Source organism: Phallusia mammillata, chromosome 4 (assembly GCF_965637545.1).
Source record: "Phallusia mammillata chromosome 4, kaPhaMamm4.hap1.1, whole genome shotgun sequence".
NCBI classification, from domain to species: Eukaryota; Metazoa; Chordata; class Ascidiacea; order Phlebobranchia; family Ascidiidae; genus Phallusia; species Phallusia mammillata.
The window spans coordinates 31,056,672-31,080,331 of record NC_137255.1 but is presented as its reverse complement, the minus strand read 5'-3'; the positions used below and the strand labels follow the sequence as shown (position 1 = coordinate 31,080,331).

The 23,660-nt window shown below is 38.4% G+C and overlaps 4 protein-coding genes across 4 annotated transcripts; 1 reads left to right on the top strand and 3 right to left on the bottom strand.

Annotated features, from left to right (window-relative positions):
- Nucleotides 1-457: 457 nt before the first annotated feature.
- Nucleotides 458-7,113, bottom strand: LOC145223266 (uncharacterized). The gene is made up of 3 exons (XM_080089660.1): nt 6,682-7,113; nt 1,632-4,983; nt 458-1,233 (listed from the first exon to the last, which is right to left on the bottom strand). The coding sequence occupies exons 1-3, from the start codon at nt 6,723-6,725 to the stop codon at nt 991-993; spliced, it is 3,639 nt and encodes a 1,212-aa protein (XP_079945786.1). The 5' UTR covers nt 6,726-7,113; the 3' UTR covers nt 458-990.
- A 1,166-nt stretch (nt 7,114-8,279) lies between these two features.
- LOC145223267 (leucine-rich repeat and WD repeat-containing protein 1-like) lies at nt 8,280-11,157 on the bottom strand. The gene is made up of 2 exons (XM_080089661.1): nt 8,838-11,157; nt 8,280-8,496 (listed from the first exon to the last, which is right to left on the bottom strand). The coding sequence occupies exon 1, from the start codon at nt 11,046-11,048 to the stop codon at nt 9,126-9,128; it is 1,923 nt and encodes a 640-aa protein (XP_079945787.1). The 5' UTR covers nt 11,049-11,157; the 3' UTR covers nt 8,280-8,496; nt 8,838-9,125.
- A 1,212-nt stretch (nt 11,158-12,369) lies between these two features.
- Nucleotides 12,370-18,768, top strand: LOC145222878 (crystal protein-like). Its single transcript, XM_080089109.1, has 10 exons — nt 12,370-12,700; nt 12,855-12,963; nt 13,617-13,809; nt 14,230-14,360; nt 14,558-14,766; nt 15,029-15,284; nt 15,588-15,751; nt 16,185-16,349; nt 16,412-16,535; nt 17,179-18,768. Exons 1-10 carry the CDS (start codon nt 12,474-12,476, stop codon nt 17,404-17,406), a joined length of 1,806 nt encoding a protein of 601 aa, XP_079945235.1. The 5' UTR covers nt 12,370-12,473; the 3' UTR covers nt 17,407-18,768.
- LOC145222879 (dynein axonemal assembly factor 11-like) lies at nt 18,433-23,630 on the bottom strand. Its single transcript, XM_080089111.1, has 9 exons — nt 23,060-23,630; nt 22,704-22,789; nt 22,249-22,381; nt 21,590-21,698; nt 20,826-20,935; nt 20,408-20,564; nt 19,939-20,084; nt 19,202-19,379; nt 18,433-18,729 (listed from the first exon to the last, which is right to left on the bottom strand). The coding sequence occupies exons 1-9, from the start codon at nt 23,226-23,228 to the stop codon at nt 18,504-18,506; spliced, it is 1,314 nt and encodes a 437-aa protein (XP_079945237.1). The 5' UTR covers nt 23,229-23,630; the 3' UTR covers nt 18,433-18,503.
- Between the last annotated feature and the right edge of the window lie 30 nt (nt 23,631-23,660).

The window sequence follows — 23,660 nt, the reverse complement described above, 5'->3', positions numbered from 1 at the left end:
GTTGCTTAATTTTAACCCCAGATAAACGGACTCTATTGTCTACAAATTAATTACCACAAAATAAAACTAATATAATTCTTGTATTAAAGCAGCCTACGCTTATAAGCATAGAGTTTATAAACACAAATATTGTGTTGCTGTCAAAATAAAATACCAAAATCCAATTGGGTGAATCGTTTAGTGTTTTGTGGTAATTTGTTTGTGTCTTTTGTTAAATCTCTTGCACCTGCCACAAGTTTATGTTTTCCACGTATTAGCAACGAACCGTAAATTACACCGAAAAACTGTTTTTGTTTAAATTCGCCTGAACCGCAACGAACCAAGCGAAACGTCAACATGAACCGAGGAGAAGTTAGCTAACAGTGGAAACAGTCGGATGTTATGACTTGCTAATTCCATTTCGTTGCTGTCGTGTGTTCACTGAGCGTGATATAAATTTCGTCGAAACATTTGAAAATAAAATGTCGATGCCTAAGCACAATTTTATTGAACAAAAAAAAAAGTTAGGTCAGAAAGTTGGCACAAATCAAACACGTTTTGCTAAAGTTTAATCCCGAAAATGGGCCGAAATCGTTAAAACTACAAATTTGTTTGCCATACTTGGCAAATATGTGACAACAAATGCCACATTGCAAACGTTCTTATTTCGATATTCTGGCTCAAAACAGTTCGTGTTCGGCTTATAATTATCTGCCCTTCATCGCCACCTACCAGATAAAGTTTTTTTCGCCACCCAGCGGTTGACTTACAAATCAAGCACACAAAATATAAAACGGAATAAGAATTACTCAAAACAATCTGGGGTGGTTTTATTTTGTTGTTGAAAGTTTTAAACCAATGTGATTGAATTGTGAGGTTTAAAGTTGATTGAATTGTGAGGGCTCGGGTTCAAAGAGGTGGAATCGCGAGGGTTAGACTTGAACAACATTAGAAATCCTTGTTTATCAGGGTTAGGTGTTTGTTTTTCGACATTCACGGTCTCCCCGAGACTTAATGCGGACATTCCAACATCGGGTGACGAGCGCTCCTAGTGTCTGACTTGGCACATTTAGTGCAGAAATGCAAGTAGAGGCAATTCACCCCCTGTGTGCAGACGCCCCTCTCGTTCCAAGTTTTGCAAAACAAAACGTCACATGTGACGTAATCAAAGTCTACGTCACTCTCGCAGACCAGTTTGGCGACTTCGTTTTCGCATTTGATCTTCGTTGAACTTGAAGCAAGGGACGGAGCTGCCTGAAAACGAAAAGTGAAAAAAGTTTTAGGAATTCTTTACATATATAGGCTGTTGCTGCCAAGCATAAATATCAACTTTATAAAGCTCTTCTAGCAATTGTATTTTTATTCCGACGTTTCGACGTCCTATACAGGTCGCATTCTTTAGGGTAAATAACACTGAATGTCTTGATGAAGACGACCTGTATAGGACGTCGAAACATCGGAATAAAAATACATTAGCCAAAAAAGCTCTATAAACTTAAGAATTCTTTACTTGACTACATTTTCAGTAAGGAGGCTTGATACCAGCTGTGAGCGAACAAGTCGTACAATTTACCAAACAAATTATGTTGAAAACTCCAGTAATGCAAAGCACTTACACAGCGCGTCATACAAGTATTACGAAGCCAACATACCGTAGATGGAGGCAAAACTTCGTTCACCATCATCTCCAACAATCTGGACGCCTGGCTCTCCTTCGCTGTAGCGGAATTACGACTACGTAATATCACGTCATACTTCGATGTGGCTGTTTCGTAAAACTGCAGGACATCGTTCCAATGCATAATAGGCGTGAGCTTCTGCAATCGCTGCATGACGTCACAACGAAACTTGTGATCTCTGTGCGAGAGTTGGGATTGGCGAAGCTCGCGAGAAAATTGGACAAGAAATTGACCATAAGTTGGTTGCTGGTTTCGTTGGCTTGGTGTTTGACCATAAGTTGGTTCGCGATTATGCTGGGATGGTGTTTGGTCATACGCTGGTCCACGGTTTCTTTGGGATGGTGTTTGACCATAAGCTGGTTCGCGGTTATGCTGGGATGGTGTTTGACCATAAGCTGGTCCACGGTTATCCTGACTTGGTGTTTGACCATAGGCTGGTCCACGGTTTCGAAGGGGTGGGATTTGACCATAAGCTGGTCCACGGTTATCCTGACTTGGTGTTTGACCATAAGCTGGTCCACGGTTATCCTGACTTGGTGTTTGACCATAGGCTGGTCCACGGTTTCGAAGGGGTGAAATTTGACCATAAGCTGGTTCGCGATTATGCTGGGATGGGGTTTGGCCATAAGCTGGTACATGGTTTCTCTGGGATGGTGTTTGACCATAAGCTGGTTCGCGATTATGCTGGAATGGTGTTTGACCATAAGCTGGTTCGCGATTTCGCTGGGGTAGTGTTTGGTCATAAGCTGGTTCGCGATTTCGCTGGGGTAGTGTTTGGTCATAAGCTGGTTCGCGAGTTTGCTGGAATGGTCTGTAACCATTTGGCTGGAGCGACGACTGGCTAAATACGGATTGGCGATTTCCATCAAATGGTGCATGGTTATGAGATGATGGAGCAGTTTGTTGTGAAGCACGTCGAACTCTTCGTTCGGTTTCATGGAAGTCTTGTGCAAATTCGTGGTGCGATGAAGTCTGTTCACGCAAAGGAACAGAAAATGACCGCTCGCTTCTGCGAAACGACGAGTATCCATTGTCACGGCGTGATTCGTTCATATGATGCTTTTCATTTCGTGATGAAAAGGTGTCCATGGTATGAAAATCGTCGACCAATGAACGTCCTCCATATCCGGGTCCTCTCTGGTCACGTGAGTCGGATTCGTCAGAATAATCATCGTAATCGTCGGAAGATGAATAACTATCATCAGCACTATCATAATCGTCATAGCAACCGCGATCACGAACAGACATATCACGATAATCCCACTCATGATCACGCAACATCCGGTTCGGCGGGGGTCGAGGGGAGAAAGAAAGGGGCTGGTATCGGGGGTAGATCGGGTACTGTTGGGGAAAAACACCGCCTTGGTGAAACGGGGAAAACCCGGGGGGAATCATATGACGCTGCGGGGGTAACATATGTCCACGCGGGGGCGCAAAACGTGGTGGTATCATTACTTGAACACCAGGGGGCACCATAGATCCGTTCGGGAATGATCCGTGAGGTGGGAAACCCCCCAATGCACCACGTTGTTGGGAAGCAAATTCGCGATCCAGCTTCTGAGAACATCGTGGTCGTGACGTAATTACTACGTCATCGTGACATGCACCACTGCTTTGGGTTGCATGTTGTTTATCGGTTTGTAATGTTCGGGGATTCGCCATACAATCACTAACTTCGGGTTTCGGTTTTTCAGGTGTCATTTTGTTCAATGTTGAATCGTCTTTGTTCGTATTTTGGTTCTTTTCACCTTGGCACATATTCTGCAGCGATTTGTGGTAAAGTTCAGCAGCTTCGTTCATTTCTTCGCTGTTTTTCTGTAGTCGTTTCATGTTATTTTCAACCAAAGCTTGGATGTCCATCGTCAGAATCTCATTCAAGGATTTCGGATCAAACTTGTTTGAAACTGGATTTTCACTTTCAAGTGGACTTTTGTGGTTATCTTCAGCAACTTTTAGTTCACTTACTTCTCCATTGTTGTCGCACTTCGAATTTTCCGATTCAACTTCAGACGCTCCGCTCTCGTTTGATTCACTTTCCGATTCGAATCCAGTGTCGCGCGCTGTTTCCTTTGTGACGTCATCACTTCCGTTCGAAGGTGACGTTGACCTCAAGTTGTTTTCGTCGCAGTTGAAATCATAAAAATAGCCGTTGGACTTGTGAGTTTGTAAAATGTCTTTGGGACTAGACGCGTCATTCATTATGACGTGATCAGTTGTTACGTCACAGTGATCAGTGTGATGTGTGAGGTCAGGTGAGCTTGTTTGAGTTTGAGATTCCCTGATTTGTGACGAATCAATGACGCGACGGAGTTTGAAGCGACGAAACGATTCCTTCTTACTTCGGTCAAAATGTTGGATCAGCGACGTAACTGTTTGCAGGAATTGCTCTCGTCCGCCACCTTCTGGTGATTTACAGTCGTCCGACAAACTGGACAAACTGGACAATGGCAAAGGGCTGACCGCGGACAAATCTTCGGCTTGGAGGGTTTGTCCTTTCAATAGAACTTTTAATATTTCATGTTCATCTACATGAAATGAAGTAGGATTAAAATCGTCGGCAATCGAAGCTGCCAGGAATGTTACAGCGTCCTCTGGTGGCAGAATGCGGCATGACGCCGTTGTCAGGGGAAACGCTTCGTCTTCGCTCGAACAATACAAATCGTCTCCACTTTCTGAGGACAAATCTTCACTCTCGTTAAAAAAAGTTACGTTAGAAGTGAAGTCACTGTTGTCTGCTTCTGTGACGTCACTTGTAGTTGTTTTAGTTACGTCACTGTTGTCTGCTTCTGTGACGTCACTTGTAGTTGTTTTAGTTACGTCACTGTTGTCTGCTTCTGTGACGTCACTTGTAGTTGTTTCAGTTACGTCACTGTTGTCTGCTTCTGTGACGTCACTTGTAGTTGTTTCAGTTACGTCACTGTTGTCTGCTTCTGTGATGTCACTTTCAGTTGTTTCAGTTACGTCACTGTTGTCTGCTTCTGTGACGTCAATTGTAGTTGTTTCAGTTACGTCACTGTTGTCTGCTTCTGTGATGTCACTTTCAGTTGTTTCAGTTACGTCACTGTTGTCTGCTTCTGTGACGTCAATTGTAGTTGTTTCAGTTACGTCACTGTTGTCTGCTTCTGTGATGTCACTTTCAGTTGTTTCAGTTACGTCACTGTTGTCTGCTTCTGTGATGTCACTTTCAGTTGTTTCAGTTACGTCACTGTTGTCTGCTTCTGTGATGTCACTTTCAGTTGTTTCAGTTACGTCATTGTTGTTTGTTTCAGTGACGTCTAATTTTGTGGCTTTTTTATTTCTTTCAGGAGTAATTTCATTCGAAATTCTGAAATAATAAAAAAGCTGAATGAAAATTTTACCTTGAAACCAAACCGGTTTGGTAACATTACATCATAAACAGTATCTTAAACCGTCTTTTGTTACATCATACAAGAGATGTGTTGCGCCGCAGAATTGTTTACATAGAACCACGGTATAATGTTAAGTAAATATAACAACCTAAAATTACACTAATGGCCGCCTTTCACAAAACTTTCAACAATTAAACGAGAGATGGCAGTTAAACTTGTAAGAATTTGTATTTTGAATCATATCCTATTCGCCCTAATCAGAAATCGATGCATAGTTGCGGCTAACATTTTGAAAAAGTTTTTCCACAACCATGTTAACAGCACAACAATACAAAAAAGTCTTTTTAAAACAACATTTTTTTTAAACGAAATATTGCACTTTTTTCACTACAACCGACCAACTAACAAAAATCTGTCCCAAGTACAAACAATTTCAGTGTTGAACTCAAGCCACTAAACATGAAAGTGTGCCTTGAATGCTCCGCGTTTTCATCGCAACATTGCCCCGGGCTGTAATGATACAATCTGTCAATTTATGGTGGTTACATCGCAATCCGGAAAAACAGCTTCCTATACTTAACTCAAGTTCGTTGATTTTTTCGATCAAAGTCAGTTCGATGCAACCACATTCATATTGCCGAAATATTTTACATTGCCTGAAGAATTACTGTAAAAATTCCTAGAAAATAGCAGACAATGTCGCTCATTGGATACAACGCTACATAAAAATCTTATCAAAGTCACGTGACATCCGCACAGTGATACGCTTCACTGAGTATACCAAACCTATGTGCCAGGTAGAGCTACTAACACGATACGTTTCTCCTGATCCAAAAGTGCTTAATTTTCGACAGGTGGCGCAAAGAGCACTTTTTTCATTTAAAACGGTATATCTCAAAAAATGCTAACGGTTAGGGCTATTAGGGTTGGGGTAAGGTATTAGCACTTAAAATTCAATAAAACTAACCCAAAAAATTAGTTACTAATGTAAAAATTTTATGTAAATATTTCCCAACCCAGCCCATTTATAGCCGCTAAATAAATAATTCAGCTTTTTACGCCACCTATCGAAAATTAAGCACTTTTGGATCAGGAGAAACGTATCGTGTTAGTAGCTCTACCTATGTGCCAAGCGTGAGTCGGCACTCGACACAAACAGCACTTTGCTTTCCAATTCCCTATTATAAGAGGGTTGAACCAAAATTTCCCGCAAAAGCTGAAGATCACTGATCTATACGGCGATCAGAAACGTTTGATGGCCCAAACTCCAGTCCGGATCAAAGTTAAAAATATTTCAAAACGTTAAGGAGACACAATCCATGTTTCTTCCCAAAATATTGCGACCTTAAAAGTTGAAATTATAAAACGTCTTCATACTCATAAGCAGTATAGCACTTTCAATAATTCACCCATAACAGTTTTTCGTACAGCCTAGGTGTTGTTTTCAGTGATTTGCTCAGGTCGAAAACTGACGACGACTCATGTTGGAAATTATTATTTCTGTTTGTTAATAAATTATACACTTACGTTGATCGACTGCCGTTATTTTTGAGTAATTTGCGTAATATACCTTTTAAATTCGTGCAGCCATTTGCTACGTGGTAGGTATTTTGAGCACCAATGCGCTAACAAACTTAAATCACCACAGGAATACATGCAAAACTCGTACTTACATTGGATTGCTGGGAATTAAATCCATTTCGTTTTCAGAAGACATACTTTGTTCAATAGGCCTACAGTTTTACATAATTCCTAATGACGTTCTGCACAATTGAAACACGTTGAACATTTACCCGACACCTGTAAGATTTTCCCGAGCAGCAGTTGGCTACAAGCGGCAGTTGGTGACATAATTATCAGTTGTGTCGACTTGACATCAGAACAACCACAGGCCCTTAGCCAGAGTGAAGGTTAAACCGGTTTATGTCAGCGATACACCAAAGTTTCAGTAGCCCTAAGTACTTGGCCCGAATACGTTATTTCTAAAATGTTTTGTTACGGCCAGGTTTTTTTTAAAGGTTTGGTTTGGGTGACCGCTAAGTAGTTTTAAGAGACCGCAAGTGTTTCATTTAAATACCAAAAAATAGCCATATTTGCTTAAACGAATTATTTATTAGGCTACTGGCAAATTTTGGGAAACCGCTGGAGAAATTTGGGGGACCGTTTCTGACACCTTAAAAAACTCTGGTTACGGAACTTTCTTATTCAAAATTTACGTCTAAAGTTAATTTAGCCATTAGCTAAAATAGGTGGTAAATGAACAGCTTATCGTCAACGGTTTCAAATGTTTTTTTGTTTTATTCTTACACACAAATACATTTCGTGCCAGAAAACTCACATGCATCGGTTTATCAACTTGGTTATCCCAAACTAAAACTTAACAAATCGAAGTTTCTACAACTCTACAAAAACTAGTCCCGTTAACTTGTGTTGAAACCTGCTGAACCAAGTAAACCCATTTTCTTCGGCTGCCACATCAGCATGTAAAGTTTGCACTTGAAACAAACCACAATTTAGGAGTAACATTTTTGTTTTCTTTTCAATAACAGCAAGATGTCGACTTTCCGCGGTCAAAACCTGAGTGGAAGTTTTCAAGCAGAAACTAAATCTCCGTCATCGCTAATTACAGCTATCATTTGACGTCAAGTCCAAACCGTTGATGTGTCTGACCGCACGACGAACGAAACGTTCTTGTTGTCAATTTGATTCTGTATGACGTAACAATTGCTTTTTGGGCACCGCCCAAATTAACGAGTGCCCCCAGCAACTTATTACGCGACAATCAGCTATTATTGCGTAGTTTACACGTCTCGTGTTGACTTGAATATCACGAGAGTTTGTTGGGGTAAATTGGTCAAAATTATTGTTGGAAAACATTGATGAAAGCGGATATTCAGCAAATATTTCGCCAAAGTAACCGAATCGCATGTTACGCAAACCCGTACGCAGCGCCTTTAACACAAAACATAACTGTTGCTTCCATTTACTGTAAAGGCTTTTAGTGTAGTACCGCAAGATTCGGTTTCAGGGGAACAATTTGTTGCGATTCGGTCGAAACTGAATCTTTTACTAACACAATTCAAAACGTGTCTTTTTCCTCAATGAAGTACCACACAATCTTTCACTAAACTCCACAGCTAAAGTCGCGTGAACTATTATGATTTTGAAAACATTACCGTTTTTTACCCACTTCAGACAAAAGTCAGTAATTAATTGGCAGGATAACAGCCGTGGCCGAGACGACCTTAAACTCACAGAAACAAACAGAATATACAATACATTACCAAAAATGTAAAATGTATATTTCGGTTTTGAAAGTTTACATTCGTCGACATTAGAAGTACAAATAAACAAGGACTTTTTTGGCTAAAACACAAGTGGCCACATTTGCTGTTCCTTGGATTATAGGAACCTGGGAGTTGGATCGTCACCAGAAATCCACCATTGAACTGAAGAGTTTGACCAATGCTCATTGCTCCACAAACAAACTGCAAAAAAATAGTTTGTCAACCATTGTAAAAATAGCTTTCAACAGTGGTGGAAAAACTGATTACCCAGTAATTAGCAATTCCTTAACACCAGGACTGACACCTTCAAAAATGACCATTAACAATAAATTCAATTGCTGGCTTTCATCAGTATTGTCCAAATATTCCCGAAAGTAAAATACTACTACAATAATTAATGCAGTGTGGGTGTGTAGTAAATTTGTCGTCAACAAAATTGTTCACCTGATGTTAGTCATTGTCCAATAGTTGTATGAAAACACGATTTATTTTTTATGCAATTCTGTTTGTTGCAGGCATGACATTCAGCAAGCTCAACAAACCTGAAATTCAACCGAACATGGTCAATTTTTCCCCGAGTATATTCGAAGATACATCAGGATTTTGAAAATCAACAGAAGGCTGGAAATTATTCCCTATTATTGTTTGTCAAAACCTTTTAAAACAAAATGAATTAAAACACTTTAACAAATACAAAAAGAAAATCAGCAAGTAAAACATGGTTTAAAAGGGTTCAAAAAGTTCTTTAAAAATAAGGCAGTAAAAAATGTGAAATAGCATTAAAATGCTAAATTGGTTGTTTGTGCTGAGAATTGTGCAATCTAAAAATGTCACATATTTTTGTAGATCAACAGCAGGTTACTGTCTGCAGCTGCCACAATATAATTTCCATCTGAGTTCACACTGACATCATTGTAGATTGTACCATTGCGTAATTCAGGTATTTTGATGCCATTTAATGTACAAGAAGGAAAAGGTATCACATTTACTGGGTCAGTAACCGACTCTGGCACAGGACAGCGGGCAATTTTATTTTGTAGCTGATTCTCAACCTTATACAACCAGATATTCCCCTTTTCATCGCCGGCCACAACTTGACTTTGTTTTTCACAGAAAGCCAAATTAAGATAACATTGTTTCGTGACTGACCACTTTAATTCAGCAAGGATTTTGACAGAAACTTTGGCTTTTCTGCTCTGAATTGCTTTCGAAATGTCATTTTTCAAAGACAGTAAATCCCACAGGAATATTACACCTTGTTGTGCACATTTTGAAACAATTACACCTGAGGAAATTTTTGCCAGTGCATCAACAACTCGAATATCGGGACTTACAAATGGAAAACTTATTTCACAAACAGATTTAATTACTTTCCCATAGTTTTTCATGAAACCATTTGTTTTCCAAACGTACAAACCGAATTCAGTTGCACAAAGTAAATGAAAACCTGAATCTGGCACCAGCAGTTTTAATGGAGTGGCTTGAATTCCTTCGAAGCTGATTAATTTCCTCCATGAAATTTTATAATCTGGAACAGTTGGTGTGTCAATATCCAAAAGATATATTTTACTTTTCCGATCAGCAGACAATAAATGTGTTGGACCCGTTGGTGCAAAAACCATCGTCTGAATTGGTGATGAATGGATTTTAATTCGGCCATAGCAAATATCTTGGTCAGGGTGAATGAGATGAATGAAGCCGAGACAACCGCCAGCTGCTAAAATATTACTTGAATGTCTGCCAAGTATCATTGTGGTCCAAGCAAGAGTAAAGAACTCCTCGTTGGGTTGATGGAACTTAGCTTGGACCTTAGTAGTATCGCAGTCAATTAGACATACATTTTCACCCCCACAAGTGGCAACAATGTTTGTCGTTGCAGTTGGGTTGTCTTTGTTTGGTTCAAATTCACAACACCAAACTTGTGTCGAAAAATCTTGACTCCCAGACTCTCCACTGTGGCATTGTAAGATGGCTGAAACATTATATGAAACATCTGGGGTCGGTGCAGACAGTTTTTGCAATTTGGGACTTGTTGTTACGTCGTTGCTACCAATTTTACGCTTCATGTTCTCACATTCAGAAGATTTTACATAAAAATCCAAAAAATTTTGCACAGGGCATTTAAGTTTGAATAAAACAAATTCTGGAGCAAGTTGATCAATTCTCCAGAGACGATAACCTTTCAATGAGTTTGGTCCATGTTTCACTTTTTCTTTTGCTTTTAATGTAAATTCTTTTACCAAGAGCTCTTTGTTTAAAGTTTCATGTAATTCCGCAAAGTTAAGGGATTGCCACAGACTTTCCATTTGAAGAACAAGGCCCTGAGTGTACTGATTTCCAAATTTTTCTCGATTGTCAATTCGTTTGCCATCAATAAACTGAAGGTCTTTGAGGAGATATGTAAGTTTGTAATTATCATCGATTGTAAGTGATGTGTTTCCCTCAATATCAAGTTCAATTAACTTTGGAAAGCGCTGAACCCAGTCAATGTCTTGAATGCAGTTTTGAGAAATATCCAAATACTGGAGATTAGGAATATTTATGTTTTGTGGCACGACTGTAAGTTTATTGTGTGATAAATCCAGTTCAATCAATGCAGTCAGCTTATTAAAAATGTCCTCATGCAAATCTGATTCTTCAAAACTTAAATGGCTCAGATCTAATTCCTCAATATCTCCAAGGTTTTCTTTTCCGCTTATTGCCAGAATATATTTTTCATCCAAATTTCCATTCCAGTGTTCAAGCTTAGACATGTTGAGCTACAGAGATTTTCCCTATGCCTAAAAAGAAGATTACCTTTTACATTTAAAAAAGTTTGTTTACTCAAGATTTGTCACTAAATGGAATTGTACAGATTAAGTTTGGTTTTAGTTATATTACATGTCATTTATTGTAAAGCTCGCAAAAAATTCTAATAAAAATAGCGGAATGAGCGTTTTTGCGCAGTTCTTTCATAAATTAAAAAATGCCTCCTAAAGTACCAACTAACACATTGCAAAAAAAATCACGACAAAAACGCTTCTTGTAATTGCATTTTTACAAAAACTCAAAACGTCACAAAATACAATAACAAGCCAAACTTCTATGACGTCACAATCACAACTCGCTCCCGCTTTTTCTTCGCATCATGATCACTCATGCGTGATAACGAAGTGCATGAGATGTCTATGACCAAAGTTTCCAAAAATATTATGAATGTAAAATTACTTATCATTAATTTTTTCTTATTTGCGAGGGTTGTCTTGTTTGAGAATTTGTTTGTTACCCTATTGGGCTTTTACCAACGTGTTTTACCGCTACAAGGCAACAGTTTTCAAGCCGGTGTCCGCAAAGTAGTATTTGAGAGGCAGCAAGTTTTCTTACTATCCTGATATTTCGAGCGACCGCTCAAACTTTTGTGGAATGAATGCAGCCCTTTACTGAACAATGCCCCTTTATTCCATCACAAAAGCTAAGATTGTGAGCACTTTTTAAGTTTGCACTGCGAATGCTGGAGAAAATTACAAAGAGACCAAAATAAACAAAAAATTCAGGAACCAGAACGCGGTCTATATGTCGAATGAGAAATGCTGTGGTACCGTGGTTTCATCTACAAAATAGTTTTCAACTTTTCACCCGTAGTATAGAGCATAAATCGGCCAAGACACACGATTGGACGACAAAAGCCGAAAACAGCAACTAATATAGGCTACTACAAGAAACAAGCGAGACAAGTTTTAACATAAGTGGACAATTGGACAATTATTAACATAAATGTGATATCGTTTGCGAGCAACGCAAACAACGATGATTTTGATAAAAAGCGCCCAAACCAAATCTCAAACAAGAGATTATCAGTTGCAGGTTGCAGAATTTTTACAGCAGGTTAGCTGTTTCAGGTTCAGGATATAAATGTCAAATTGCTAAACATTTCAAAAAATCAGAGCCAGTATATTTGTGTATAACATAACGACGTTTCGACAAGTGCTATTGTTATCATCAGGTCGTCAGAATTAAAGCGAACGTAGTCACACTAATATACTGGCTCTGATTTTTTGGCTCAGATTATTCAAAACCGTGAATAGTGTACCTAAAATTATTCTGTAACTTTTCAAGCTTGTAATTTCATGTTATTGCATTAACAAAACAAATATTTGTTGAAGACTTTTATTTATTTGTTTTGTGGTTTCAACCGAGCAATGTGGGAAGCAGCTTTAATATTGATGCTAGCTTTAAACTCGGTGTCAGGCGGCCGAGTCGAACATGTTTTACTCGATCTCCATCGGGAGAGTCGAGCTACTCTGACGTCGCTTCGTGCGAGTGGACCTGGACCGAGAGTTAACACGAGTAGTGGACTCGTCCAAGGAGTAACTCTGTCCGAATCTCACGCATTTTATAACATTCCCTACGGAGAAATAACCTCAAGGTAAACAACTTGCTTGTATTTTAGTTGTAAGCTAATGGAAGATTATAGTTCACAGCAGCCACTTAACAGTTTTGTCGCAAGGCGTGTGTATCTGCAGGTATATGTCGTCTATAGGCTACCTTCATAATATTTTTGCTACAATGTGTTTCTGCAGGTATATGTCGTCCATACCTTCATCATATCAGGGAGAGATCGACGCCAGCGCTCCGGATTACATCGCTTGTTACCAGCCTGCCATGTGGTGTCCCGGATGCAGACTTACTGTAAGATATTTTGCCGCAATGTCGACCAAAGTTAAACAAATCCCACTTTGAGGTTGAAAGGCATTTCACGCAACTCCAGTTTAAAATGTTTGGTTCGCAACACGTTCTGTCAAATTTGTCGCTTTTGAAAATTTCCCATTTTACTACAACAGTGGTTCTCAAACTGCGGTACGCGTACGGCGGAACTTTTCAGGTGGTACGCGAGTAGCTTTCCGTAGTACCTAAACCTTGGGTTTCCGGACTCCAAAGGGGTCGTTCAGGGGGTTCATGTAGGCAAATATGTTTAGTATCAAAGACCTGCGATAAATTCGAGGCCAGAAACCTACACAATTTATAAAAGGGGTCCGTGACTACAAAATGGCTGTAAGCCACTGGTTTAGGTGGAATGCGCAGCGATAGAAAAAGTTGTCAGGTGGTACGCGATCCGTACAAGTTTGAGAATCATTGTACTAAGAGAAAATACCTGGCGCGTAAATTTGATTCACAAATACCCACACAATTTCGCTATTCACGAAATACACTCGGGCCCTGCAGTTCTGGTGGGCGAAACGTCAGTAAAATACAAGTTTTTGAAAAAACAACTAGTATTTTGTTTAGCATTACACCAGTTGAACGACAAATGTGTTAAACATAAAACATCCACATTCACTTAGGAGGATTGCTTGATTCTGAATATCAACGTCCCTTCGCAAGTTAAACTGGATGAGCCCGATAAATTGCTCCCGGTTATGGTTTATATCCACGGAGGAAGCTTTCTTGGTGGATCCGCGAACAATCCCGAGCTGGAAGGAAGATGGTTCGCGAATTCCACCAACACGATTCTCGTTACTATCAACTACAGACTGGGTGAGTGCAGAAGCAAAAATCAAGGGGGAACGGAGGACAAAAGCACCCCTGAAAACCCACTAGCTGGAAATACAAAAATCTTTGCAAACAAACGAGGAGTTTAAAAATATACTTCGTTTGATCTCGTAGCACTATTTGTCCTTTTTTGTTTAGAAATGTCAACTTGTGCTGTCTTGACAAACGCGTTGGGCAAAAGATAATGTTATTCCACATGTCATCACTTATTTGTTTTATGTAAGCTATTGCTGCCAGGCATAATATCAAGTTTATAGAGCTCTTCTGGCAAATGTATTTTTATTCAGGGCCTGATGAAAGCGACCTGTATGGGACGTCGGAATAAAAATACAATTTCCAGAAAAGCTCTATAAACTTGACTTATTTTATGTGATAAAAGTTTTCATGTTTATCATCAATTCGCAGGTCCGTTAGGATTTTTGGTTTTTGAAGAATCCGGACAAAAATTTGAAGGAAATCAGGGATTCAAAGATCAACAACTTGCGATGAATTGGGTTTATGACAACATAATTGGATTCGGAGGGGACAACAATCAGGTCAATTCCACTTTCGTTGTTTAGTCATTATTGTCATTTTGACCTCTAAGTGGGGGGGTTTTGTTAAAAAAACAGCAATATCTACAACACACATAATATTCAAGATCCTACTAATGTTTTTATTTAGACGTTTTTTTTTTAATATTATGTGGAAATATTTTAGAAGACAAATTAACAGTTTGATACGTTTTTTTCAGGTGACACTATTTGGCGAAAGCGCCGGCGCTCAATCCGTGGTCCAACATTTAGTTTCAGCCAACAGCGCTCCACTGTTTAAGCGGGCAATAATACTCAGTACACCAGCCGCGATTCGTTTGCAAACTCGCAAGGAAGCAATGTCAGCTGCGCAACAACTTCTTGATCTGTTAAACTGCACAGCTCACAAAACTAAGCTTGACTGCCTGTTGTAAGTACTGATCGTTAAATTTTGACTTTAAAAACCAAGTAATTGTTTAAAAACTTGTTGAAATGTAATTTAAATTTGGGTGTTAAAGCCTGTTTGTAGCTTATAACTTATGCGGTTTAATAAAAAAACGAATACCAAGTGTGTAAAGTCAGACCCAAATCAATAGCGTTGCGTTTGAAGATAAAAACTCTCGCCAACTCACAAAAAACGCGTTTGAATCTAGCACTTCGGGCAACTATGTAAACGAGTGATTTTTTTCCAGGAATGAAAATGCAAGCAACATCGTGGATCCGATCCCAGTCATAACAGCTGATGCTTTCTTGAACGGAGATATGTTGACGTACGCTGAACCATTCCGTCCGGTCTTGGATGGGGTTGAGTTCCAGCAAAATTATCTTGATATGTTTCAAAGCGGGGAGTGGCAAAACGACAAAGAAGTTATGATTGGCAATATGTTAAAAGAAATGGGCCACATCACTGTAACTTATCAGGGTTATTTGAACGAAAGCAGCTTTAAGGTAATTTACATCAGCTATTGCTGCCAGGAATAATATCAAGTTTATATAAAGCTCTTCTGGCAATTGTAATTTTATTCCGACGTTTCGACGTCCTATACAGGTCGCCTTCATCAGGATAAATAACACTGAATGCGCGTAGTCATTTTGTATGGTTATATACCCTGATGAAGGCGACCTGTATAGGACGTCGAAACGTCGAAATAAAAATACATTTGCCAGAAGAGCTCTATAATCTTAAGATAATTTGTCTACAAGTAAATTCCATTCGTACAAGCTTAAGGCGCAACTGATTGAAACTTTTAGGCGGTCAACAATTTCGTCCTCGGTGAAAACTTCGGGCCTCCAAGTGCCGCTGAATATATCGAGTATTCTAAGGAACCGACAGGGGCACAGGTGAATTATACGGAGGTGCTGGAGGACGAAATGGCTGATGTTTTGTTTTATTGCCCTTCTCGAGCGCTAGCCAGGTAATACAGCTCATAATATTCATATTGGCATTCAAACCAGCTTTGTGTAACAAACAGTGAAAAAAATGCTTAACTGAAACAATAAGGTCAACTATAACACGCACTGGGATCAGCCCTGAAGCATTCATAGACCAGCCAGGCTAATTGAAAGCGTTACGCCGAATCGAGCAGGTCTACCAAGTATTCCCATAGCTTGAAGAAAAATGCTTAGCTCATGCTGTTGGTAGAGCGCGAATTCCGTAAAGATTCCAGTCGTGGGCTCGAAGTTAGGTTTTTCTAGCCTACGCCTTGCCATATGCTGGTGAATGCTTGGTGACCGACTGATTCGGTATAATGCCGTCAATAGGCGTACTGTGATTGAAACAATAATTAACATACGAACATTTCTTGGTTTTTGAAGGAGACGATAAAAATGTCATTATTATATTATCAGATTTATATCGGAGACGAGCAAGGTACAATCTCCGGTATATTTCTATATGAACGCGCACGCCCCCAGCGGTGAAACTTGCAGTGCGATCCAATCTCCTGAGTTTTGCGAAATTCCAATCCATGCTTCGGAGTTGCCTTTTGTCTTCAGAACAGCTGCTTCAATGGGGTTCGGAATTCAATGACAATAAACTACTTCGTGATACAAACACATAAACACACTTTCCACAGGTATGACCTCACCAGTGATGACGTCATGGTGATGAACATGTTCAGTTTGTGGTGGAGCAGTTTTGCTTATAATGGAATTCCATCAGATGGTGATGAATGGCCGCCATATGTTGCCCATCAACAGGTAAGCTACGTTTCAATTCCCGGGCTGAACCAGCTTCGCTCATATAGAAACCTTGACACTATTTTTGAATCTATTTGAATCTACGCTCTGGTCAAAATTACAGTTAGAAGTTTAAAAGTCGGCTCGGGTTCGGTTTTAGTAGAAGACGTTTTGATTCGGGTTTGACCTTACACTCGCCCCAATTTGTATCGAGATTGCAATTAGGTAAATCCAACTTATAGTAAAAATTCGGGCTTTATTTAGCTGTACGTCAGCGGTGGTTCTGAGCCTTTTTTGCCTTTGCGGACCCTTTTCGATACTATAATCTAATTGTGGAACGCTAGTTGAATCGCGATTTATCAATCTCGTCGTGCGCGAACTAGGAAGTTGTCGTGGACCCCCTGGAAACGCTTTTCGGACCCCCGGATCAGAACCACTGGTCTACAGAGTTATTTTTGTACTTTGTCTGGTTGGCCAAGGAGAATAGTCAGCATTAAAAAGCTCCAACAAGTCGAAAATAAAAAATATCTGCCAGACGTTTAAGATGAGTTGGGCACTTACTTAGCTTTAAGAAATATCAAAAAAGTTTAGCAACTGCACCTTCAAAACCGTTAAAGAACATTTATTTTATGATGCAAATCGCAAACAATAACTTTTCACGCAGACCTCAGCTGAACCGTGGACAAATATTCGGATCCAATCACCTAATCCAGTACTTGAATCCAGCTACAGAAGTGGTTTGTGTGACTACTGGGATTCCAGCGGCATTTACGTCAATATGATGTCACAGACCACGACAACAATGCCTTCTACTACGTCACAGGCACATCAATTGGTGGCTTCGTCAAAGGAGATTTTTACAATTGCTTTGTTGTGTTGGTGGCAGATTTGATGAATAATGGTCTTTGAATTTTATGGTTTTCTAGTTTGATCATCCCGTTTTTGTTTCATTTTGTAATCCGGGTTAAGTTTAAAATGGCAAGGGGGTGCATCACAGTCAAATATCGAAAAAAACATGGACAACTATATTTTAAACAGAGCAACCATTTTGTATTTGTCGTATTTCATTGAAACTTGTCAGATACAAGCAGAGCAGTTGTATGGTTTGTTTAAGGGATTCAGTCGGTTCGCGACTGACAAAAATTTGAATCCCACCACTGGACAGACCGTAATAAAATGCGTTTATTTGAGATGATCCTTATAGTGCAACGGGATTTTCCACGCGCCATTAAAATGTTGGTTGTTTTAGATGTGCAATCTTGGGGAAAAAGTTGAAGAAACATTGTTGTAGCCCGAGGCCGGGAACCTTTTAAGCGATGCGCGCCAGTTTTCTTGTTATTTTTTCCATGTAGTTTTTTGAGTGATAGTGGTTTGTACCAGCTGATATCAATAATAACCAAAAAGCAGAAAGATTTGTGCGTAGGCGGGATTTTAAGACTATTGAATGCCAAACAAGTGAAAACAAAGACGCTATACCACCAGGAGTATACTGACCATCTCACAAAGACGCACGCCGTGTCGGGTGTCCAGAGGCAAGAGGTTCGCAAATATTAGACAACGACGGCGCACCCCGGAGTGGAAAGGCAAGGTCAATCGCACGTCATTGCGTGAAGCCAACGTAAATATTTGGCGTGTCAGAGGATGCCGACCCCTGCTGTAAACAGGTAAACAAACCCAACACATACATAAAAACACATGTAGCGACGGTTTGCAAAATATAAACTTTTGGCGTTAGTACAGAAAAAGTTTAGTTTCCCTTTCTATAAATCGAAGGAAAAATGTGATTGTATTTTGAGAAAAAATCGATTTGAGTTCGAATCGGACGCATCCGATGCTGTTTGTTGTAAGTGTGACGTCACAATCAATAACCTTTCTTCGCTGCGCAAATAGTTTAACTATTCAAAAAAATAAAGCTTAGTAATATGTAGGAAAATATGTATTTTGGGGAAAGTAATTTCACAGTGAAATATGCGGTTGCTCTGGTTTGCATCAAATCAACGGAGGCACATCAGGATCGTCCACGAAGTCTGGAGAATTGGAAACTTCCACCTTTTTCACAGGTTTCCTTGCTGAATTAACTTTGTCACATTTTCTTGTAATGTTTGCAAGTTCGTTGAAAAAGGTTCGACCTTGTTTGACCTCCAAAGTTTCCCGCTCATATTTTGAATTTCGTTCAGTCGAAGTTTTTTCCGTAGCTTTCCCCAAAGTGTTTTCGCTGAAAAAATGAAGACAAATAAAAATGTAAGAAATGATAGCGCCGAGCTCGTGTAGTTCAGTTGACGTTACTCCTGCAGTCGTGGGTTCGAATCCCACCGCAGACTACTTTTTCGAATCCAGTTTATATGGCAGGAAACGACTTTAACTGTGGTTCCCAAATGGAGAGGAATTTAAAACTTGAGGGGAGAATTTTTTGTGGTTTAAAAATAGACATTTAAGCTCTCGTGTATAACTTGCGACCCAATTTTAAATGATCTTTGAATGGCTTAGCATCTACTATGTAGTTTATTGGGGAAGAATGAAAATGTTTCAAATTTGTAAGTGAGGAATTCGTCGTTTAAGATTGGAAACCATAGGGCTAAAACGAACCTATAGTTAACATAAGTCGCAATTATTCATAAGAGTAAATGCCTAAGCGAAGTAGCTGTGCTCTCAATTCATAATCAAACATCACAAAACAATAAAATTACTTGGGTTTCTTTGCTGGTACCGGGGGTGGGTACAGTTTTGGCATCGTAATAATCAAATGGCCGGTGGTCTGCGATCTCTGTGCGGTGGAACTGTCCGGTTTCACTTCATCCATCAGCACTAACTGGAGGATCGCCCCTTTCATGGTCACTCTCACGTACCAGGGTTGAACATCAGCATCTAAAACAAAAGTCCTTACTCTATTATGGGAACAGTGTTTGATGAGTAAAATAACGGTCTAAATATACGTAAAACGCGACATGGTTTATTAATCAAACGTTTCATCAAATGCTCATGCCATCATATGAAGGGCCACATCAGGTACAGCCCTTTATGTCCACTTGACACCCGTTATTTTCCCCATTAAAGTGACACCCAATACTTCTCCCATTAAACTTATGAACAGATCGATGTATAGTGTTTGGAAGAGTGTTTGGTTTCATGCAACAATAAACAGCAGCAGAAAGTTAGATGACATTTTTACAATATTTTCAAAACAAAAAAATTGTAAACAGTAAAAACATTTTTGAGTCTCTTTCTTTAATTAGGAAGATTGGAAAACTGATGTATGTTTTCCTCCTTTAAATCAAAAGATAACCTCAAGAAGTTAGGAATCACATTACTAAAAATCAAAGTCACATAAATAAAAGTAGCCACAGTATTTCTGACACTGCCACAGCATGAACTAATCTTTTGTAACTCATCCCAGAATCATATTATCAAATGTGTTTAGTTTTACCGATCAATGAAGTATCCAAGTATTTCCAACAAGCAACATCGAGTATTAACGAACAATCATCCTCAGTTTCAGTCAAAGTAAAATCAACTTTTGCTTCATTCACATTCATCGGATTTCCTTCGTCATTAAATAAGCGATGGCGTCGTCTAGTGGAGAAAATGTTTACATATATTTTGTTCCACAGTAAATCATCACATGTGCTTAAATCTGCTTTGCATAACTTTGACAAATTAGACAAAGTTATTATGTAAGTTTTACAGAAAGTAATCACATTAAGTTTAATGAGGATAATAACGGCTCAAATAGATAAAAAGCGACATGCTTCAGCAAATGCTCACGCCATCATCAGTGATATGAAGAGCCACATTTCCCTCATTAAACTTATGAACAGATCCGTGTTTAGTGTTTCTAACCAAATTAAGTTTTACTAAAAGTTCATATTTCAGAGAGGTTATTTCCAGTAACATACTTTTCGTTCGTCGGTTCCTTAAATTTTGTTTCTGCGGTTTTCTCTCGATTTTCCTGCAACTTATTTTGTATCAAAGTTCTACTCTCCGGGGTGTAGTCGACTTTTTCACTCCAAAATTCTTCTTCTTTTTTCTGTTTTGCATCTTCATCCAGTTCACCTGGTTTTAGTAAAAATGTAAATGTTATCAAACTATAAAACATTTTTCATCTATTTTCAAAAATTTATAGAACTTTGAAAACAAAAATATATTATTTTTGAAACATAAACAGTATTTTATAATATTGTCAATTGGTTTTAACTTGGAAATAAACATTTCCTAACTTGTGAAATATATAATGAAAAATGGGAATCGTTTGGTAAAAGAACAGGGAATGATTCCCAGAATCTATTTACCAGAATTTCTGTGAGTTTCACTTACTTTTGTCAGAATCTGAAATTTGATTTTTTTCTTTAGTTTCTTTTTCAAAATCCTCTTTCTGTTCCAACCGTTTTTGCAAATAACTTTGTTGTTGAGTTAAAATGGATTTTCTAAAAAAGTAATAGCCCTACATTATCCTAAAGATTAATACAAGCTTCTGTCTGATTTCAATGGGGATAATTATCCTATATAATAATTAGTACCTTTTTAAAGCATCTTATGTCAATATTATTTGTTCACACAACATCGAACTTCTCCTGCAAATTATGGCTTCAATATAACTAACAGAAAATTCTTCGTGTTTGGGATTATGGCGCACCTATTCATGTGATCAAATCCCTGTCTAGTTTTGCAATAATATAGCTATGTTGGTCAGTGAAAATAAGAATTTGATAAAACCGATCAAAACCACAACCTATTACCCGAACGTCTGTGTGTTAATAACTTGACATGCTTGATGCTTTGCAAAACAGAGTATTAGCAGATTTTTTTGTTCAAAATATGGCACTGATGCTTCTACATTACAACAATGCAAATGTGTTACACTTTTTCTTGTGATTAACCCAAATACAAAGTTAAAATGTCACGTTAAAGGTTTAGTACGCAATAAAGCAGAATTTGCTGTGAAAAGTATAAGAGTAATAAACCACAATTATCTCTATTTCCTCACCATTCCGAAAACAATGGATGTGCACACATTGCCATAAAATGTGAGGATTTAATACTGAGGATATTATTCAAAATAAAAAACAAAACTTCAATACCGAATTTCTTCAATTTCTTGCATTGCTTTAATTCTTTCTGATTTTTCAATTTCATGACCATCGATCCACTTCAACTGTGGCAGAGTCGCAATAACATATTCTTGATAGCCTGAGAGAAATAGAAACAAACTTTATGAAAGTAACAGGTCATACAATAGCTTGGAACGAAAGGTCACAGTGCTAAAATTTTTACCAACGTTTATGTGTGGCAGTAATAAATGCGGCATGTTATCACAAAATAGGAAGTTGTAAAGAAAGTAAATATGCTCTTGCAAAATTTAAATTTTGCGGACTTTTGAAAGCACTGACGGTTAGAGCTATGAGGGTTTAAAAACACTAGAATAAGGATTAATTTATCTGTTGGGGCTTGTATTGTCACATTTCACACACCATGTATTCTAAGCAGTATACCATGCAGTATCATATGGTAACATGGGGGATTGGGTATCACCCTGTTTATATGTCACATGTCGCCTACAGCTATCTCTGCCCCAAGAAGACTGAATTTATTACAAATTAATTTTTTACCATATAATTGCAGAAGTTGGAGGTACAAGTTTTTGTTTCATCTCTTTATAAGTTACATGGATTCATATCCAATTTCCATGTTATTCTTACCCCCAAATGTTACTAGCACAAAACACGCAACCCATACTCACCTTCAAACTGAGTACATGGATTTCCAGTGAGATATAAATCCTCAAGAAAAATATTTTTCTTTAAACTCTCAATACTTGTAAGTTCCCCGACAAAATTCACGGTCAAATCCAATTTCTTCAAAGACTCACAGTTCTAACAAAAATCAAAACTTGTAATTGACCACGATTTACAGAATCAGTGGAAACACAGTAAAAGCATAAAGCCAATAAATGATAAGCTGCAGAAAATGTACACTGTTTCACCAGCTGCACTGATGAGACCTTATAGTTTGAAACAGTGTGCGCTCTCTGCAGCTTAGTATAAACACAGTTATCATACAAATAAGATTTTACACAGGACGCTGGTTTGTCACACATCTACATTGCCAAGATTTTGTGTAATTATCCACAATATGTGAAAACAGGTTTCAGTATTAAACATTTCCATGCAACCATTGACAACAAGTTATATTCACCTGAAGATTTTCAACTTTTTCAATGTTGTTCAAGGCCAAATTAAGGTATTCCAATTTCTTCAACCTGCCAACATTTTCAATTCGACCTAATAAAAAAATGTGTGAAATAAAGTTTTGATGACAAAAGCAAGAGTGAAAACCACAAACTTAAACTATTGGTGTCAACCAATATTATGACAACAATTTCTTTCTTGCCAACTTTTCTTTGGACAATCTGTCACTTGCATTATGGTGAAAAACAAAATTCAAAAAAATAAATTAAAAGTTATTTATTTTACTTCACTTAGTGGTAGGATTGTATGAATATGCAAATGGACAAAACAGTTAAGATTGAAGCTACATGCAAAAGGACCTACCTATCAGGTTGTTTTGCAAATACAATATTTTAAGTTCCCTGCACCATTTTTCAATGTGTTCAATTTTCTCTATGTCTTGTTGATGAAGCGATAATTCTTCCAACGAAAATATTTCGCAGTTGTTATGTTCTGCTCGTTTCCGAATAACATTTTCAGTGATTTGGACCATTATATCATATAAAATAATCTTTAAATGAAAATGACAACTAATGTAGTTTTAAATTTACAGCACACACAGATTTTTCAACCTATAATAGGATTCTTGAAACAAGGGCTATGTTACAAATCTGCTTGATTGTCCTATAATCAACAACTCATAAAAAATAACGATGCCTAAATCTCATTTTTTTGGAAAACAACAGTTTTTGAAGTCATGATGAACAACATTAAATTTAGCTATCATCTCTTCACTTAAAACACGTTCGTTTTGACAGCAAACTGATTACTTGGATTTAGTCCAGTTGGGTACATATGGCTCGTTTTGTCTTTACGTTTATATGGTTACGAAAAATGAGTGGCCGTTGAGCGTGAGCTTTCAAAGTTACGTGAATACGTGGTGAGATTTTGTGCTGCAAATACCCGACCACAATGCTGTACTACT